The sequence below is a fragment of the Cibotium barometz genome, chromosome 66, assembly GCF_041138505.1.
Source record: "Cibotium barometz isolate CiBa-2024 chromosome 66, ASM4113850v1, whole genome shotgun sequence".
In the NCBI taxonomy this organism is placed as follows: domain Eukaryota; kingdom Viridiplantae; phylum Streptophyta; class Polypodiopsida; order Cyatheales; family Cibotiaceae; genus Cibotium; species Cibotium barometz.
This window is the reverse complement of record NC_141111.1, coordinates 6,706,537-6,727,787: the sequence shown is the minus strand read 5'-3', so window position 1 is coordinate 6,727,787 and position 21,251 is coordinate 6,706,537. Positions and strand designations below refer to the sequence as shown.

General features: G+C 42.6%; 1 protein-coding gene across 1 annotated transcript in view; it reads left to right on the top strand.

Moving 5' to 3' along the window:
- The first annotated feature begins 14,919 nt into the window (after positions 1-14,919).
- Positions 14,920-21,251, top strand: part of LOC147602699 (chromo domain-containing protein LHP1-like) — a 77,670-nt gene continuing 71,338 nt past the window's right edge. The window contains exons 1-4 of the mRNA XM_086797580.1: positions 14,920-15,487; positions 15,676-15,701; positions 15,796-15,882; positions 15,976-17,082. Coding sequence (XP_086653706.1) covers positions 15,068-15,487; positions 15,676-15,701; positions 15,796-15,882; positions 15,976-17,082 — 1,640 coding nt within the window. The 5' untranslated portion in view covers positions 14,920-15,067. The remainder of the gene's footprint in view (positions 15,488-15,675; positions 15,702-15,795; positions 15,883-15,975; positions 17,083-21,251) is intronic.

The window sequence follows — 21,251 nt, the reverse complement described above, 5'->3', positions numbered from 1 at the left end:
ACTTTAACGAGTTCTTGAGGAGTAACTGGGTTATCCTCACCCCCCAGTTTCCCTTTCAATCTATTGATATAAAAGACTGGATGAACTCTAACATGTGGAGGTAGTTTAAGTTCATACGCAACCGTGCCAATCCGATATATAAATCGAAATGGACCAAATTATCTAAGAGATATATTTGAGCATTTTCCTATTGTTGACAAAGTCTAAGAATCTTTAGGAACATTAAAATAAACCAACGCTCCTGGTTCAAAAGACCAAATTGAGCGTCCTCTATCAGCATAGAACCGTGCCCTATCCTAAGCACTCGTGATAGAATCCCAAGCTTCAGTCAGCATTTCCTGCATATCACGCAAGAAATCCCTCGATGCATCAAGCTCGACTCTCTAGATAATTGTTATGCATAAACATGCAAAAATTAGGCATAAACTCATCCACCCGACCACCCTCGAGCCCAAGGGATGCACACATGAAATGTAATGAAATACATCATACCTTTACCTTGATGCCCCATACCATCATGGTAGGTGAGTAGTTATGATCCTCTACACAAGAGAGCATAACATAACCTAGCCTCAAGCTAACATAAAGAGACCATAGCCTAAGTCTTAAGATAACATAGCCTTGGCCTCCAAGCCTCCAAGCCCCCCTTGAGTGTGCCCCATGCCCCTTGAGTGTGCCCCATGCCCCTATTATATAGGAGGGCCCTCAAGTGACTCTTGACTCTCCATTTCCCATGTGTGACCCTTGGATGCCTCACCCTAACCTTAACCCTTAAGGTTAGTCCTAACCCATGCTCCACTAGAGCTTGGTCCCATGCTCCCATGCTCACAAGCCTAATGTGGGTTAGTCTCCTAGTATATGCACACATAATGTGCATATAATATACTTCCCCTCTCTCAAAACACTGCACTCTTGCACAATGAAAAGAAGGAGAACTGCACTGTATCAATAGATTCCCAAGTCGAATCCTCTATTTCCCTATCTTTCCACCTAAATTTAACCTCAGGGATTAGTCAACTACAAAGTTTCCTTTCCTTAAATTCAAGTACATTATTATGTTCATGTGTGGAACATAGGATAATTCTTCGACTTTAACGAGTTCTTGAGGAGTAACTATGTTATCCTCACCTCCTAGTTTCCCTTTCAATCTATTGATATGAACGACTGGATAAACTCTAACATGTGGACGTAGTTTAAGTTCATATGCAACCGTGCATCAATCCGATGTATAAATCAAAATGGACGACAATATCTAGGAGATAAATTCGAGCATTTTCCTATTGACAAAGTCTGAAAATCTTTAGGAACTTTTAAATAAACCAACGCTCCTGGTTCAAAAGACCAACGTCCTCTATCAACATAGAATCGTGCCCTATCCTAAGCACTCCTGATAGAATCCCGAGCTTCGGTCAGCATTTCTTACATATCACGTAAGAAATCCCTCGATGCATCAAGCTCGATGTCCTTAAGAGCGACATTAATAGGTGCCCTGGGTTGATACCCATTCATAAGCATAAATGGACTAAAACCAATAGCCGTATGTTTAAAACTATTATAGGCAAATTCCATCATTGGAAGATATTTTTCCTAATTTGATGCTTTTCCAGAGACATATGCACGAAGCATATCCTCTACAATCTGATTCATATGCTCTGTTTGCCCATCAGACTACGGATGATCAGAGGAATTCATACTTAGTTTCCTCGTTGTAAACCATTCGGAATAATGTAGGAAAACATGGCATTATAACAGTAGAAACCAGGTATCCATTGGCGGGCCGATGTACCTACATCTGCTCATGGAATTATGTGTGTCCCGAGTTACCCATATCAACATAGCGAATCAACGTCGTCTCGATGAGTCACATATGTCCATCCATAAACCATCAGGTTGACTGTATACATTACCTAAAGTACGAAACTGATGCCAAAAAAGGAAGAATCTAAATTTCCTTAATCCGAACACAACAAGATAAACTCGTTGAACTCTAAAGAAAGAGATTTCAACAAGTGAAAATGCCGATGAGATTACACTCATCAATACATGCACGCTATAGATAAAAGAAGTTTATCTAGAGAATGCCTACACAATAACTTTAAATGAATTTAGAAATGAGATTGTCTTTGAATGTTGAGGTCAACATACTAAGTGATGTAAGCAAAGCAACAATCTTGAGCCCAAATTATCCCATAAGATAATATATGTGAGGGATCACTAGCGTTCCATACCACCATGATACCACCCATAAGATAATATATGTGAGGGATCACTAGCGTTCCATACCATCATGATACCACCCATACATACCTTATTAATTTGAAACTCCCTAGTATGCTGTCTAGGAAATATGAATAAAATCCTGTATAAAAGGAATAAAATGGTCTTATCGCACACTTTCACATACTAAAACCTATCTCTATATACCTGAGACTACATCAAGGAATAACTTTTTCCGAGTACATCATTAGAAAAGAATTTTGAATTATTGGCGCCTTTCTAATGATAACTACCTAAAACACAATAAAGTTAGGGTAGAAAAATAACTCACCAAGATACATAAGCAACTAGGTATCTAAGTTGGAATATGTACAAGAGTACAAGCAATATACTCCAAAATTACGTGCAAAAAATGAAGGCAAATGCTACCTTCAAAGCACATGATATTATCCAAAAGATCAAAAGATTCTTATAAAACCATGGATAAAAGCATAGAAGCTTCTCGAATCCATGAAAACCATAGTTGATCATAACAATCAATGCATGCCATCTAATGGTCATTAATCATGCCAAAAGAAGCATTAAAATTGGTGGTGGCCAACTCATCAATCTGGAGTATATGAACGTGGTGTCGTTCAAGCAAAACTCCAAAGTAAGCAAGTGAAACACGTGTGTATCACTCATTTAAAAACCACAAGCCACAAGTGATCTAGGCAGAACCTGATGAGTCCATATAAAACTTGGAAAACATCTAATAAAATCTACCAAAACAAACCGATTAACTAACCCATGATAGAATTTGTCTTAGGCTTAAGAAATTAAGCACAAACTACACTTAAACAAGTGCAAAATAAATTATCATGGAAAAGTGTCAAAGGTGAAACACACTTTGAACGCAGATTATAGCCATCAAAAGAAATTAAGGAACATGTCCAAAAGAATGGCTAAACAATGGTAAAAAATCATGAAAACATCGTTTAGAATTAATCCAAATAGAAAAACTACTAATACGAGGTGCAATCGTATTAATAATATGCGAATAACCCACATCTGTCTAATGTCAACACGTGAACACGTACTTCAACACTAAATAATCCTCAAAAATATTAAATTCTCGAGAAAAAGATTTATCGTGATTTTTTCCTAATTTTTCTTAATTTTATAGGGCCTCAAAATACGATAATTTTGAATTCCACCAAACCTATCTTATGGCATTCCAAACCTATATTTTCCCAAAAAAAATTAGTAATTAAATTTACCAAAATACCATTGATATTTTAAAAAATATCAATTTTTAGGATTTCTAAAAATAATTTCTAGAAAATTCCTATTTTTTCATGAGAATCCCATCGTTCATGAAATTTCCAATTCCGCCCGACAATTCTCAAATCCAATGAAAATTTATAATTTTTAAAGGAATTTGAATGGTCACGAGCGCCCGAATTGACACACCACATGCCAAACACCAACCCCACATTTTCTCAAAGAACAACACAATCCATACACCAGCTATCCAACATGCACATGGAAACTTCCATTATACACAAGCTTTCCAAGGTATCCCCAGGTCAAGGGGAACCATGGTTCTAGTCCCTTGGTGTTTCTTTGGGCGGATGGCATGTATTGTCTTTACGTCCAAATCCAGAAGCTCTCTCAAATAATGCTGAGAGTTACTTGAGCAAATATTTGCAATGTTGATGATCTCGTCTCAAAGGGCATGCATCGAGAGACTACACAGTAAAAACAAAATGAGAAGGTAAACTTTTGACAAGCATCCTGAAAATAGGCCACACTCAAAAAATATTACAAAAGACAAAACACTTATATATTCATTCTTTGAAGTCTCATTCCTCAATAATGTAATCTCACTAACCTTCCTAGGATCAATGATTGTGCAAAACACTCTCAGATACCGACTCTTTGTGTTAAAGAACTTCTCTGTTATGATTGATGACCATGCCACTGTCCTATGATTTTCTTCCCAGACATAAAACATGTGTCCTGGATAAGATTTTCAGCTTGTTGCTATGCACGATGTCACTTTCAAACTCTGTATTGACAGCCCTCTAGTGCTCATCCTAACTCTCCTCAATGTCATCAGAAACCATGCTCTCCTCCCCATGTGATGTACACAAGGACACTATAAAAACCCCCTTCTCCTCCATGTAACCCTCATGTTGAAATGCTGCCTTAAGATAAAAAAACATCTCGTACTCCACAGACTTTGGCATGTGGAATCAAGTCACATAATGGGATAGGTGGGAAACATTAGAGCTCATAATCTTTGTCCTCCTTATGATGTTCTCACCATGAATCATGGTGATGTCCCCTTCCCCATTGGCACATGGCTCATTCTTAGAGGTGGATACATAAGGCATAATTTGTAGGGAAGCCTCCAAACTGATGAATCCGACCTACTGATTCCGAACTAATGAATCCAACCTACTGATTCCAAACAGTCCAGCTGATTCTGACTTATGATGCTGATTTCGATATGGCCTCACTTGCTTCAACATTTGAATCCATGGTTCTTCCTCCTTGTGGGAAGCCTGCAACCCTACCATGGGCAAGGCCATGCCAAGTGGCCATGGCAATGGCCAAAATGTATGAGAAGCAACCTGCGTCGACGCGGGCTTCTTCCCATACATTTTGGCCACCATTGCTAAAGTAGCTTGCGTCGACGCCTAATGGAGGAGTTAGAGGAGTCAAAGGAGAACATAGAGGAGGCGTAGTGACACTCCAATGATAGCTATATTCTCAAGGGCATTAGATCCAAGGACTTGTCTAATGTGCTATACAAAGCCCATTATAGAACATTCATTGCATGTTGCCAAGATGCAATTGACTATAATGATGACAACCTAGAGGGCATTGGTAAGAGCACCTCTCCTGACCTCTCTTTGACCTTGCTGAATCTTCAACTGACTCCTCCCTCACTCAAATGATCCCACTCTAACTCAGTTGACTCCTCTAGATGTCAGCGTGATGAATCCAAACATCAGCAGCTTGATCCTTACGATTTCTACACCCTCTGTAATGCCTAATCTATCATTTGTTGACACTATCAGACTTTTAGCTGAACCAGTCAGCTGAACCAGTCATCATATCTCAGCTGACTCTGATTTCACCACTCCAAAATCCTCTGGAGCTTCCAAAGCTTCAAACACTTCAGATCCCACAATAACAAAACCCTATTGATCTTTTTATGATACCTATTGATTGTTTGCTGACACTTGTTGTTGCTGATGTCCTCCACATGTTAGAGTTCATCTAGTCTTTTATATCAATAGATTGAAAGGGAAACTGGGGGGTGAGGATAACACAATTACTCCTCAAGAACTCGTTAAAGTCGAAGAATTATCCTATGTTCCACATGAACCTGATAAGGTACTTGAATTCAGGGAAAGGAAACTTTGTAGTTGACTAATCCCTGAGGTTAAAATTACGTGGAAAGATAGAGAAATAGAGGATTCTACTTGGGAGTCTGTTGATATTGTTCAGTGCAGTTCTTCTTTTCATTGCAAGAGTGCAATGTTTTGAGAGAGGGGAAGTATGTTATATGCACATTATGTGTGCATATACTAGGAGGCTAACCCACATTAGGCTTATGAGCATGGGAGCATGGGAACAAGCTCTAGTGGAGCATGGGTTAGGACTAACCTTAAGGGTTAAGGTTAGGGTGAGGCATCCAAGGGTCACACATGGGAAATGGAGAGTCAAGAGTCACTTGAGGGCTCTCCTATATAATAGGGACATGGAGCACACTCAAGGGGGGCTTGGAGGCTTGGAGGCCAAGACTATGTTATCTTGAGGCTTAGGCTATGGTCTCTTGATGTTAGCTTGAGGCTAAGTTATGTTATGCTCTCTTGTGTAGAGGATTATAACTACTCACCTACCATTTCACACTATAGCCACATGCTATTGGATTGGAGTTATACCTCTTTATGGTATGGGACATCAAGGTAAAGGTATGATGTATTTCATTACATTTCATGTGTGCATCCCTTGGGCTCGGGGGGTTCGGATGGATGAGTTTATGCCTGATTTATACATGTCTATTATGCATAACAATTATGTAGAGATATCTTAGGGTTTTAATAGTGGTATTAGAGCAATCTCTAGTTAATTGTTGTTATTTTTTCTTTTTATTGTAATTTTTATTTTTTTAAAGTAAATTTTAATATTTACCAATAATAATGTTATTTTATTGATTTGTGTTGATGATTTGCACTTGGATCATCGATATGGCAATTGGAACGCGTGTTACTACTATTCAATGGATGAATCGACGTTGTGGGGAAATTCGATGAGTTTAATGCTTTTTTTTTATTTTTTATGGTTTAAAATAAGCATTAATGGAAATTTTTACAAAAATACCACATATTTTATTGTGGAAATTTTTGATTTCTAGAATTTTTAAGAAATTTTTCTTGATTTTTTAGAAATTTTTTGAGCATTTTTATGGTTAAAAATGTATTTTTATACATTTTTGCGGGTTTTTCCGCGGGTATGCGATCAAATTTCTGCCGATTTTCTGCTGAAATTCAAGCAGCATGTTGATGCATGGAATGCTCTCCCGTGTGCATGGGATCCTCTTTGTCTCTCAATTCTGAATTTTCCTCTCGCGTGTATAAACACCTCTTAGAAAAACATATTTTTAATTAATATCATAATTATGATTTAATCATGATTAAAAAGGTTAATTAAATGAAATGTTAAGCTTTCTGTTAATACAGAGAGAAGGAGGGGGAATTGAGTGGAGAAGATGGAGAGGAGAGAAGGAGTGGAGATGGAGAGGAGAGATTTCCCTCTCCTTCATCTTTTCTACTCACAGGCGAGGGCTGCACAGCGAAAAAAAACGCCCCCCCTTAAAAATTTACATAAGCTTTTAATTAAGCTTATTAATATTGGTTTTTTTTTTCAAAATGAGTTTTTTATTACAAAAAGAAAAGCTTTTGAAATTGTTTCAAAAAAAGCTTGGAAAAAGCCTAAAAATTAGAGAAAATTTGAAATCTGAGAAAAACAAAATCTCTGAAAATTTTTGGAAATTTTGTCTTCATGCCTTTTGGCATTTCATCTTCCGGGAAACCTTTTGGCTTTTCGCTTTCCCTAAACGTTTTGGCTTTCCGAATTCCAGGAAATCTTTAAACCTTCTGTATTCCGGAAACTTTTGACCTTTCACATTCTGATTTTTTTTGTCTTTTTATTTTCTCGAAACTTTTGGCTTTCCATATTATGGGAAAACCGTTGGGATTCTGAAATTTTTTGACCGTTCGTATTCTAAATGCGTTCGGGGTAAATTATTTTTTTAAAAAAATTCTTAAAAATTAGTGAAATTTTAGACAAAGGATATTTTGCATGTGTGGTCTTTGTAGGTGCAATATCAAAATGCATTAGAGAAAGGTCAAGTTTCCAATGAGGAGTTTGCTAAGTTGGAGAAGAAAGAAAGTGTAACATATAAGAGTTTGAGGTTGTCACTGATGCTAGTGGCCTTGCACTTGGTGGTGTCTTAATTCAAGAAGGAAGGCCTGTGGCTTACACTTCTCGTAAGCTTAAATCCTATGAAGTCAATTATGCCACCCATGATTTGGAACTCCTTGCAGTTGTTCATTGTTTCAAGTTATGGAGACACTATCTCCTAGGCCGTAAGTTTCTGCCTGTAAAACTGACCACCAGAGTTTAAAGTGGATCTTCACCCAGCCCAATCTCAACATGAGGCAAAGGAGGTGGATTGAGATTCTGCAAGAGTTTGATTTTGATATCAAATTTCGTCCTGGAAAGGATAATGTTGTAGCAGATGCCCTCAGTCGCAAATCCTTCCTAAGTGCAATCTCCATGCCAAATAACCCCATCCTAGAGAAGGTCAAGCAGGTTTCACCTCATGACCCTGATTACCAAAAGCTAGTAAGCCTAGTTCACAAGGAGGCACCCACAGAAAAGGAAAATGTATTGATCAAGGGATACACCCTCGATGATGAATGCCTCTACTTCATGCATAGGTTATGTATTCCCAAAGATCTTACACTGAAGGAGATGATCTTGTATGAAGCTCATGATAGCCCCATAGCAGGACACCCAGGTTATGCAAAAACCTTGAATGCCTTAAGGAGAAGTTACTTTTGGCCTGGAATGAAGAGAGATATCCTTCAATACATCAGACAATGCCTTTCATGTCAAAGGATTAAAGCTGAAAGAATCAAAATGCCCGGGAAACTCCAACCTCTGGACATTCCTCAGATGAAGTGGGAATGTATCAGTATGGATTTTGTCACAAGTCTTCCCACAACACAGGGAGGATATGATTCTATTTTAGTAGTTGTGGATATGCTTACCAAAGTGACCCATATTATCCCAGTAAAGAAGACATTTAAATCTTCTGATATTGCCCGCCTTTTCATCAAGGAAATCTTTAGGCTTCATGGATTGCCAAAAAGAATAGTCAGTGACCGGGACTCTGACTTCACTTCAAAGTTCTGGACATCATTATTCCAGGCTATTGGAACACAACTTTGTTTCAGTACAGCTTACCACCCAGAAACAGATGGTCAAACTGAGAGAGTTAATCAGGTTATAGAAGACATCCTGAGAGCCTATTGTGGGCGTGAACCAAAGAAGTGGATTCAGTATCTCCCTCTAGTGGAATTCTCTTACAATATATCCTATCACCAAAGCATAGGGATGTCACCATTCAAAGCTCTTTATGGTCAGGAATGTTTGTCTCCCTTAAATTTCTCTGACCCCACACTAAAGGTTGAAGCCTCTAGGATGATGCTTGAAGAAATGGAAGAACAAACCAAAGCTATTCGTAAGGATATTAAAGCCGCCCAGGATCGACAGAAGCATTATGCTGATACCAAAAGATCTGAAAGAATTTTCCAGCAAGGAGACAAAGTTTTTCTTCGAGTGCAGCCAAAGAGAAGTTCTTTATCTCTTGGAAAATTTAGGAAGCTGAGTCCAAGGTATTGTGGGCCTTATGAAGTCATCAAATGTTTGGGAAAACATGCCTACAAACTTCGCCTCCCGACCCACCTCAAAATCCATGATGTATTCCATGTAAGCTTACTAAAGCCATATGTGCCTCATCCTGATCATGTTCTTGATGATGAACAAGTTGTAATGCCAACTCAGGGAGTCCTTGAAATGAGACCTAATAGAATCATCGACTCTAGAGAAAGAGTGCTTCGCAATAGAATCCTTAGGGAACATTTAGTGGAATGGAAAGATTACCCTGAGGAGGATGCCACTTGGGAGGAAGAGTCAACCCTCCAAAAGAATTACCCAGAGTTCGTGCCGAGATGAGGGAATGATGCCACTTGGGAGGAAGAGTCAACCCTCCAAAAGAATTACCCAGAGTTCGTGCCGAGATGCGGACATCTCGAGTTCTTTTAGTAGGGAAGGATGTAACATACCCATTGTAAATAACAATGTACTTGCTTCAGAGTTGAGAAATATAACTTAGTTTGTCATTTTTACGATAAAAAAACTTCTATTTTTGGAAAATGAGCCATTTTTGCTTAGAAATTTGTAATTTTGAATCCAAATTTGGAATCTACGCATAATTTTACGCTGAAAATAGTTTTTTCTGAACTAAAAACGAGTACCCGGAATGGGTTTAATTAAGCTTTTAAGCCTTTAATCTGCGAACTTCCGACCTAAAATAGTAACTATCCAGGCGTCTAATCAATGAACGGAACACGCCCCCATGGTCACGGGGCAAGGCCGGACATTTTCGTCAAAAAAAAAATTTTGACCCCTCGGGACGACGGCGGGCGGCCGGCGTGGGTCCCACCACCACAGGCGCCGCCCGTGAAACGACCGACAATCCACTCGGGACACCCAAGTGTGTACACGACCTAGACGCACCCTCCAGCACACCCCTACACGTACCCCCTCCTCCTCCCAGAACCCTCTATCCCCACAGGTGTCGCGCTCTCTCTCTCTTGGGGACACCTCCACCCCCATGTGTCACACTCTCTCTCTTCGAGACACCTCCACCCCCAGGTGTCTCGCGCCCACACTCTCTCCCGGACACCTACACCACCCAGGTGTCGCCTTCCCGCACCCGGACGTCCACCCTCCACCCAGCACCTATAAAAGGACCCTCCCAGCCCCCTTCTCCGAATAAGCCCCCAGCAAGGCCCTAGGCGCAAGCCCTCCCTCAAGCTCTAGGACATGTCCTACACTCTTCTCCCCCCCGTGTGAATAGACTTAAAGTGTGCCCCTTGCCTTACTCTCCCTAGGCCTCCCTAACCATGCACTCTTCCCTAGGCCTCCCTAGGTGTACACTCTTCTCAAGAGCTCTCCAAGTTAAGGACACCTCTCAATTCCCCCCCCCATATGCGGCGACTTAAACTTAGGCTAAGAGGTCTTTCCTACCCATAAGCCCAACAAGCTTTTCCTACCCCAAACGGACTCCGTTTTCGAATCCGTTTAAACCAGTAGAATTCTCTCTTTTCTCTCCAAGTTCCCAACCTCTTATATTCACCCCGTTCTCTCTCTATCCTCTTAAAACTCTAGTGCTCCTATGGCACCGAAACGCCGCCAAAATGAAGAACCACGCGCTGCCCAAGGAGGGAATGAAGCGAATCGCATCCCTGCAATTGACTTCGCCCCTCTTGAAACGAATAGGCACGAAAATGATAACCAGGTACAGCTTCTCCCCCCCTTAGCTAACTCTGTGCTTGCCTGTGTAGCCGGGCGGAGGATATAGCGAGGCCGGGAGTCGGCCCAAGGCAATCCCCTTCTATGCCACTGGGAATTGGATTTCACCACCAGGGTGGTGTATATATGCTGCCTAGTTCTGTGGGTCCAGGCTAGTGCGGTGACTTAACCCCCACCTCATTATGAGGAGACGTCCCCTCCGAAGGGCGAGAGGGTTTGGTACAAGTGGCAGTACCTGAGGGGGGTGACAGGACGGCTTAGCCCTCATCGGCGACAAGGGGAGACGGTCCGTGAGGTTTACCCAGCTGGTTGAGGCTGGAAGATCGAATTCTAGATCATCGGTGTGGTTATGGTTGTGGTTGTGGTTGTGATTGGATTGTGGTTATGGTTATGGTTATGGTTTGGACATGGAAGTTTGGATTGGAATATCGGCCCGGTTCCAGGGTCTTTGTAAATATTTTTCACTGTTTGTTGATTTCAATGTTGTGCTAAGGAAGATTTCTTTTAAGAAATCAAGTGTAATTAATTAACAAAAGAATTTACTTTTAAGTGTTTCACAGTGTGGTAGGACTTAATTAGAAAACAATTGAACGGGTGAGTGTGTGGAAAGTGGGAGAATGGATGCCCTGATGACGGTACCATTCTAAGGATGGGTGGACCCGATCAGTCGGGTAGCTTTCTACTAGTCGTAACTTACGATACTTAGGGAATAGTAGAGTCCCGAACAAGACTTGTTTTAGGGGACCGAGCCAGCGGCCGTGCCTCATGAAATACGGGGGGAAAAAGGCGTTGGCTTCCTTGAACCAAGTGTGGGTCTTGTTCCATCTCCACGCACATTCCGTGCTGGGGAATAGAATTTCCTTTAGGATGACTATGCTTCCCCTGCGAGATAGAGTTAGGTCCCTCCGTTTGCTTGTAACCTCGTATTTCAACGAGATCGAGGTGTCGTCAATCGAAAAATAACACGAGACTTAACCGCCTATCAAAAGGATTCCCCCGCCCTACGGGTAGGGGTCCTTACAGAAAGTGAAAACCTTACTCGAAAGTGCTCAAACGAAAATGCAGTTTCAGCCTTCTATGATATGTACCTTGTTTGCAGAAGAGGGTTGTTTGCACCCACTTTCACTCCTGCACAAGAAAACCATTGTTTGAGGTATTGTGAATGGGAGCCATGGACTCATGTGTTATGCATTACCTCCCGGTGAGTGAGCGCACTATCAGTAGTCCAGGATTATAGCTTTTGAGGTGGGCTAGAGATGAGCCATGCATTTCTGTCATGTTTCTTGGAGTTGCTATGTCGTCTCCACGGGTTAAGTTCTTGGAGTTGGGGTGTGGCATGACACCCGCTCTGAAGGCATGCCTTTGTTCAGGGAGATCATGTGTTTCATTGGATGTAGATGATGCCATCGTCTCAAGCTATGTAGATCCGTATTTGCATAGCTACACGAGTGCAGGCTCTTGAGTGGATGAGCACTTGGAGGATGAGATTGATCCTCATGCGAGGGTGAACCCCTATGACTAGTAAGCTTTGACAGTCCCTCTGCAATTTCTTTTGGGTGGTCCTTTTTTGCTAGATTTGAGGTGGAGCTATTCTACTACACTGACATTGTTCCTTTTGTATGTATTTATCTCTATCATATGGAGTGTTTCTTGTTCACTATATGTGACAATGGATGACTTATTTTATGCTATGTTGTTCTAGGTATTTGACTTGTCCTTGGCACTAGTAGTTTGGACATCGATACTTAATTTTATATCAAAATTAGTGATGTCCTTTTTTTCACTCTCTCTTTGATTGTTTGGTTCAAAATGGAATTAACAAATATACCCTTAACCCTTTGGGATTCAATGTAGGCTTTATATCGTTGGACACGTGTGCTTTTGTTGTCATTGTAGTGTATTGCCCTATTATGAGGAGGCCATAGCTCAAAGAATGGTTGCTAACAAGAATTATGAAAGGATGTCACGAGCACGTCATCAAGTATTGTGCTTTTATGTGGATTATGAGTGTGAGGAGGGATAGATAGTGTACTAACAGCCATCCTCTCGAATGAATACTTTTTTTGTTTTTGTTTTTCGAGTCGGGGTCAGAAACGGACAACTCGTTGAATGAATACTCTTGCCCTCTTTGATGTCATGACATTTACACTTTGAATTCCATTTGGTTTTTATTTGGTTCATGGCTCTCGCATGTATTCATAGATTGTCAATATGAATCAATGCTTGAAAATCACATGGCTGTAGGGTGAGGAAGCATTGGTTGTTTCGTCTATTTTTGTAATCATTTAAGTGATTCATGATTCGCCTTTTATGACTGCGTGTTGATTTGAGAAGTCTTAAATGACAATACATGTTAATATATTCAAAAGCTATTACAAGACCTAGTGGTTTGGATGTGTGGATGGATCCATCACCAAGAGCACTATGGGTTTTTTTAGTCGCTTGAGTTTGGGGCTTGCTTCGTTATGTTCGCTCGGTGTCTTGTAACACTCCATAAAGACCAATACTCATAAAATATGCATCAATTTTTTCGTACTAAGCTCGAGGGGTACGTGTACATTGTCTTGAAATGTGTGTAATGCCTTGCATCCTAGACTTGGCATCACAAAACCAGAATTTGTTTATGTACACCAACTCCCTGAGAAAGGGGACTTCATATCCATCTACTCACTAGCCATTCATGAGCAACCATAGGTCCTACTCAACAACATTTGACAAGAATCCTACCACACAAAGGGACTTCATTTCTTCAAAATGATGAATGTCACTTCAATAAATCAAATGAGGAATTGAGAATCACCATCTAGTTCTAATGATTATGTTTACGTCTGCACTTGGGTGTTGACACACTGGCCATCATGAAGTGCTCCTGTTGTACTTGTAGTAGATCCCAGTTAGGATGTTTTGTGGTATGCCATGGCCCCTTTGTGTGCCCCAGCCCGAGGCACGAGCTACCTAGGTCAAACTCCCATCCATAGAACAATTGATCAAAGTCAGTCCCTTGTACCCACAAGAGAACTTGGACACTGCTAGTAGAGGTTAGGTCAGCTTAGGATAGATTGTTGGCAGAAAGTCAGAAGAAGAGCAACCTGGACAGGGTCAAAATGGAAGCCAGATGGAGCGGGAACAAAAGGGCAACACCAACCAAGCAAGGGGCCAGGAAGGAGCAAGTCGGCCACTAGCTGGGCCGACCAACTAGTCGGCCCAACTAGCAACTGGTAGGCCGACCAGCTGGCCGACTAGGAGGGGTCGACCCCTTATAGTTAGTTGCCTCCTCTGGCCGCTGCCTACCCTGCAACCTATAAAGTCTGCCCCCCCCTCACTCTTTCTGGCATCTTCTGTCTTCAGCTCCAGCCTCCAGCCCTGCTCTCACAGCCTCCTCTCGCAGCCTCCAGCAGTTCCATTGCAGCCTGCAGTCACCCAGTTTAGCAGCTCCACTTTAGATCTCGCTTCCCCGGAAGGCAGATCTCAGTTTCCAGCCATCTCTCGTAGCAGGGCAGCGTCCAGACGGAGTGCCAACGGAGTCCTATTGCTGGAATTACAGGACAGCAGCAGAGTAGGCTGGTTGCTTCCAAGACAGATCTACAGCAGTCTCTCTTCTCTTTTATCTTCTCGTATACTTACTCACACCTCAGCACGGACGTGGACAGCAATGGGGCTTCAGTTTCAGCCTTGCATAGTTTCCTACTACATGATAACCTACTGTGTTAGTGCAATGGTCTTGTGCACTGTATTTTAATTAACTTACCTTCAAATTTTGTCTTACAAAAAGCCACTACTTGAGCATGTTAGTTATGAAAGAGTTTGCCATTCGTGTAAACCTTTGTAAGACAGCAAGGTAAGCCATATGCGACCCATTCCACTTTGGTGCATAACCAAGAGAGTATGGGTCCCACTTTGATTTTTAGAGGCGTGTTGCCACCGATGGATAATCCACCCTCCCACCAACACAAAAGTTAAGAGGCCCTTAAAAGTTAAGAGGCACGTTTGTCCCATGGATAATCCACCTTCCCACCAACACAAAAGTTAAGAGGTCTGTTAAGTTGGCTTTTACAATGCGTGGGGCTCGAGGGTTGGATGTTAATTTGGCTTTTACAATGCGTGGGAGCATTTCCTCGAGCCCCCGGCCTCCAGCCGTAGCCATCACTCTTTTACCCCATTTCTGAAGCTTTTGAAGCAGCACACAGTCATGGTTTGCCGAGCCGAGATGCCCAATTCGCGGGACGTTTCGAAGCTTGAGCCTTCCCGAAACCGACCTCGCCGTTCGGCTGCCTCTTCCTCTACGCCTACTATCGCTAAACAATCAGAGGCTCGCGCCAGCAAAAGCTCTTCTCGGAAGAAGGAGAAACCTGTCGAAGAAGAGGCGGAGGGAGAGCTTGCAAGAAAGCACGGGAGTTCCATGCTCAAACCTTCCATGAAGCAGGATACTGAGCCTGATGAGGGCCTCGCCGATGCAGAACCGCAGGTGGACGATGATGGTGAAGAAGCCGCGAGTGGAAATGGTGGCGAAGAGGACGATGATCAGAGTGACGATGATGACAGAGGCGTGGAAACGTTGGGAGAAGGCTTCTACGAGGTGGAAGCTGTGAGAAAGAAACGACTTCGCAAGGTCAGTTTTACCCTATCTCTCTACTGCAGGGAACCATTCATTATCTAGTTGTGTGTGTGTGAACCGGCAGACGCTAAAGCAGGCACCTACTCTATGGCTGTCATAGCACTAAGAGGGGCCCTATTAAGCGTGGGAATCAACCAAGTACGTCAGCATAACGTTCCCTTGCATGTGTTTCATGTTTGCAGGGCCAGGTGCAGTACTTCATAAAATGGTAAGGTTTGATGCTCAACATCTTGGCGTCTATTTTTTGTTTTATCTAAACGATTGCTTTTAGGCGTGAATGGAGATATGCTATGCATTCACAGGCGAGGGTGGCCAGAGTCTGCAAATACCTGGGAACCATTCGACAATGTAAAGGCTTGTGCAGACATAATAGAGGATTTTGAGAAAAGGTAGGCACCGGGAAGTCTTCTTTTTTCCAGTGATATTTCAGCCTGCAAGGGAGCCCTGGTTTTGTTCTCTTATTTTGGAGTCTTTTTTCGTAGCTACTCTGGAAAACAAGGCAGGAGAGGACGAGGAAAAAGAAAGTCTGGGACAATCATATCACCACAAAAGAAAAGGCAGGGTCCTCTGGGGGTTACCGAGGATGGTACTGCTGTAAAGATAGGAGAGAGCACCATGGAAATTGAAGAGGGTGGTAAAAAACAAGAGCCAGAACCATTAGATATTGTCAAAGAGAGTCTTAAAAGTCCAGAGAAGCAACGCTTTCTTGCAGGTAGAGCCGCTGATACTGGAAAGAAGACCAGTCAAGACAAATTAGGTAGTGATGGGGCCATGTTAGGCTGCAAATCAGAGAGTAATGATGATGGGCTGCATAGAATTGTGACAGTATCAGAAGTACAGCAGGATGCAGTTATGGTTGATGTCAATGTCAATCAGAAAGGATCATTTCAATCTTCTGCTGTGCCGAATGTAGATGCCTTGCCTATCAAGAATCTGCAAGAAGAACCCACACTCGTCACGGTAACAGCCCCTTTCCTACAGTCATTTGGTGGAGAAACGAGTGGGTTTGGCATCGAGGTACAAAAGAGAATGTCAAATGGTCATGCCAAAGCCACTGATGAATTGATGCAAATTGAAACCGACTCTTCTGAAAAAAAGCTCGTCTCGACATCAGAAGGTGTTATGCAGGAGGAAAAAAGATCCAACAAGGAAGAGGATGCTCATGCTTGTAGCAGCAATCCAAATGGGGAGCTTGGCAAGACAATTGGTTTTGACAAGTGCACTGGGGCCAAAAAGAGGAAACAGGGGTTTGTAAGGCGTGTGCGACAGAGTCTGGATTCTAAGGAACAGGATATGAATGCAGTGGCTCAAGAAGAAAGTCCGGGAAGAGTTTCAAATCAGGGAGATAATCCCAAGGGACATGAGCAAAGCATGCCAGAGGGTAGAAAGAATGAGCCGCGTGCACAGCTCTCTCAACTTCCAATTTATCAGCCTAAAGTACCCACATTAACTTCTTCAACATCTCCACAGGATCTGCAGCCTAATATGCAAACCGTTTCTCCTCTTACAAAGATCATCAAGGCAGTCAACTACAGCGAGTCATATGTGGATGGAAAGAAGGACGTAACTGTTCTTTTCAAAGCATCAAGGTTTGTGTTTCTTTGGCATATATTTCTTTTGAGGTTACATGTGCAGTTTTAAATGTGGGTATTGGAATATGGAGATGTTAAAGGATACTTGGAATGCTATTTGCTTTGTTGCAATTTTAGGCAACCGTGTGGCATGGAATATTCAGTTATTTTCTGCATGATTTGTCTATGTATTAAAAATTACACTCTTCACTCAAGGATTTGGGCAGGGGAGGTTATGAATGGGAAGAAAATTTCCCTGAAGTTGGAACCACATGTTTTGGTTGCTGTAACCAGTTTTCGTGTAAGTTTTGTGACAATTTTGATGCTGTGTACTTTGCCATCATACAAAATCATTTTGGTTCTCGATAGAAGATTGAAAGGACAAAAGCATGGAGTGGATGATCCTGGTGGAGTTGGAGTGAAGGTGAATTGTTTTCGCTACTACTCCAAGTCTAGCAGGAGGGAATGTCACGAGCACACCATAATTGGGTGCCATGTGGGCATGCTAATCACCTTTGGGCAAGTTTTGGGGCTGCTAACAAACCCACACAGGCACCCAAAAGTGTCCAGGCCAAGCGCCCAAAGGTTGGACACCTTTTTAGCCTAATATGAACATGTTTAATAAATTTTTGGGCTTGGAAAGGCTTGCTGATTGGAGCAGTTATGAGCTTGTAAATAGCAAGATGTAGCTATAATTTTGCTTTGATTATCACGCCTCAATCTTGAATCAGTAGTTGGTAGTCTTGGGAACCGGAACAACAGTCTGGAGCTATGCAGCAGCCAATTTAGTCAACAGCATGCAGTAGAAGCTGACACACATTCTTCGAGAGTCTAGATCAAGCTCCGATTCAAACAATCGTGGTAAATATTCATGATTATTTATTTGGTTGATGCACATATAGTAGATTAGTTTGCAACGCAAGTTTCATCTTTTCTCTTGTGAGTTTTCAGCTTGTGCATCTTATTATCAATAATTGCAAAAATCAAGCACGCTTCCACTTAGTATGCAACATGCTCTAGTGGGGATGTTGTAGTATCCAATCCATACTATACATGATGGAGTCGATGGTTTATTGTCTTGTGGATGACTACCATGAGGTTATAAATTGCACATTCTTGTAAGGTGAATTTGGGCATGTTCCTGGATTCATCTAGGTATATAAAGCTCTAGGCCCCTCCTTTCCCCTCCAAGCCAGTAGCATTTCGGCACAACCTTAAGGATGCTATGCAGCTATTCCTTACCCATGCCACCATTGTCTTGCTTTACCTTAGCATTTCACAACTCCTAATCAGCCTCCTCATTAGGACTACTCAACCCTAGGTTTAGCTCTGTCACGTGCATCCCGCACTTGGATGCTACATGGACATATCTATACAGCAGGTGCAGGATTTGGTCACACACGGGCACGTGTATACGGAACCAATTCACTACCAAAACAGCATACATACATCAACCATTCCTGGCATATACATGATTACCATCATTGTGAAACATTACATGAGCATATACATCCTGCAAACATAAACCAACTTGCACATGACACAGCACTAGGGGCTAAAGTTGGGCCAGCCCCCCCCCCCCCCCCCAACCTCCGCCCGAGGTATCTTTATTACCAACAGAAGTATTAATATGTACAAGATGCGGGTGCCCGGAGAGTACACACTCATCCAGCCGACACCAGATTTATCCAACTGTGGAAACATAGGTAAACACATTACCTGCAACTCCTCAATCACCAACCAAGGTCGAGCACCACTCTTGTTGCAACACCCTCGGTCACCAACCAAGGTTGAGCGATCACCAACCGCTTCTGTAGAACACCCTCGGTCACCAACCAGGTTAGAGTGATCACCAACCACTCTTGTACTTTGATAGAGCGGTCACCAACCTTCTAACAAAGTGCTGTCCCAAACCTGCAAAACAGTAACCAGCCATGGTTTTGGCTCACTGCCACCCACAGGTTCCACCAGATCACATCCCTAGGCCTGGTACTTGTCTAGGGACATGTTTGCTCAAGTTTCGTCGCGAGAAACCTCTTGCAAACTTGTAAAAACAGCCAATAATGGCCCTTATAATAGTCGGCCAGCTCCTGTAGAGGCTCTGCTCACTCCGTCCAGCCCTATTCTCAGCAGAGAAGCCCAAAAACAGTCCCAACAGCCATGCACAAGCTCATGGAGCCAAATCGATCAGTCTGCAGCCCCTGTAGATGAAGTCGACGTTCCCTGTAGAGAGAGAAATAGCAGCCAGCCAGCCAGCCCTGGGACCCTTGTACTTTGCATGTATTCCACCTTTAGCTCATGCATATGAGTAAACTTGCTGTTTTTCCTGTCCACACAGCTCCTAACAGCCCACGATTTCCAGTTGAGTGCTCTACAAGTGAGGGCTTGCCCAAATAGTCCACCCTGATGTGAACTCACTTATAAAATTATAAGTGTGTCCGCCCACACTTTAAGTGAATGTGAACCTTGCACCCAGTAAACCTTAGTAACATGAAATAATGAATAAATTGGGTTAAGTGTGCACACTTACCATCTGCAAAACACATACGGAAACCATATGAGTCCCAAATAGGTGTGCACACGCGTATCCACGGGTTGTCCAGGCGTCCCCGGTGCCCTTGGACATTCACAGGCAAAATACCAAGCAATGTCCAGGCATCAAAAACAAGTCATCCATGCATGTGCAACTCACATACATATGCTGGTGCACAAACATAGTGGATGAAATCTCCCAACTTACATCTTGTATATCCAACTAGCTCGTTCACAGGCGTCGTCCACATAGGACCAAAAAGTACTCACCAGGGTAACCACCCTTCCATGAGTCCAGAGTCACTCACCAGGGTTACCACCCTTCCATGAGTTCTTAAATCATGCCAGGAACTCACATTAGGATACCAATCCTTCCATGGAGCCCTTCCACATGTATTCAATCATGACATCATTTCAAACGTCTGCTAGAGAAGTGGTGACATTTGGAGTGGTAAGTGGCTCCTTATGAGCCCTAGTCCGGGACGAGCCAGCAAGGGTTCCACTTTAAGCGTCTAGGGTCAGGTGTACAAGTAGTGTACATGGTCTTGGTTAGGTGGGCAAGTCCCACACATGGAACATTGTCAGTCCGTACTGTGATTAACCGTTTGGAATGATGTAGAGGTGTATCGGGTTCTGCTTGGGACACTAGTCATATGATTAAAGGTCTTGTAGCATGCTTATTGTGGGTGTTTGTGTGGTAGGCAAAGGGGCAGCCCTGTGGGCCACCCCAAAAAGGTTCAAGGTCCTTGCGTACATGAAGGGTAGCCTTGTGGGCCACCCTACTTGGGATTCATAGTGTCAAAGGATGGGATTTATCCCGACCCCGCAAAGATCCAAGTAGTAAGTTGAATGGCCAAAACCCAAGTCAGTAAAGGAAGTTAGAGGATTCCTAGGGTTAACCGGATGTATAGGATCTTTATACCTAGGTATGCTTAGATAGCATCCCCTTTAACTAACCTTCTCAAGAAAAGTACACTTTTTCAGTGGACTGCAATGTGTCAGAGTGCCTTCGACAAGCTGAAGACAGCCTTAGTAACCAACCCTGTCCTTAAATTGCCAGATTTTACCAAACCCTTTGAGGTAGTTACTGATGCCAGTGGATTTGCCTTAGGTGGTGCTCTAATGGAGGAAGGTCATGCAGTGTCTATGAATCCAGAAAACTTAGAACTCTCATGAGAGAAATTATAGCTGTCCATGACTTGGAGTTACTCTCAGTAGTGTATGCTCTGAAGATGTGGAGAGGAGGCCAGCAACTGGAAACATTTCCCACACACATAGTGGATGGTTTTATTGCAGTCACTGAAAAACTTTAACACTTCTACTATGGCAAATTGAGACAATGAGAGAGAACACTAGACCCTTGTAGAAACTGCTTCTTCGAGAGTAACTTTTTTGAGAAGCCATGTCATGAGTGGTGATCCAAACGCCATTTTTAGGAATTTATGCGCATCATAGCGCAACAAGGGGAACAGATGCGGGCGTGCATGGCTTCTATACAGGCCTTGGAGAAAGAGATACCTTGACACCCATTCCCCTCTCCCCTCTCTTGCTAGATCCCTTCCCATTCCCCTTCCTAGATACTTGCTTTGGCTATCTTCCTTATAGAGTTAACACAACAGTCTTGTGCGTTACATGATTTATAGGTACGAAAGGTA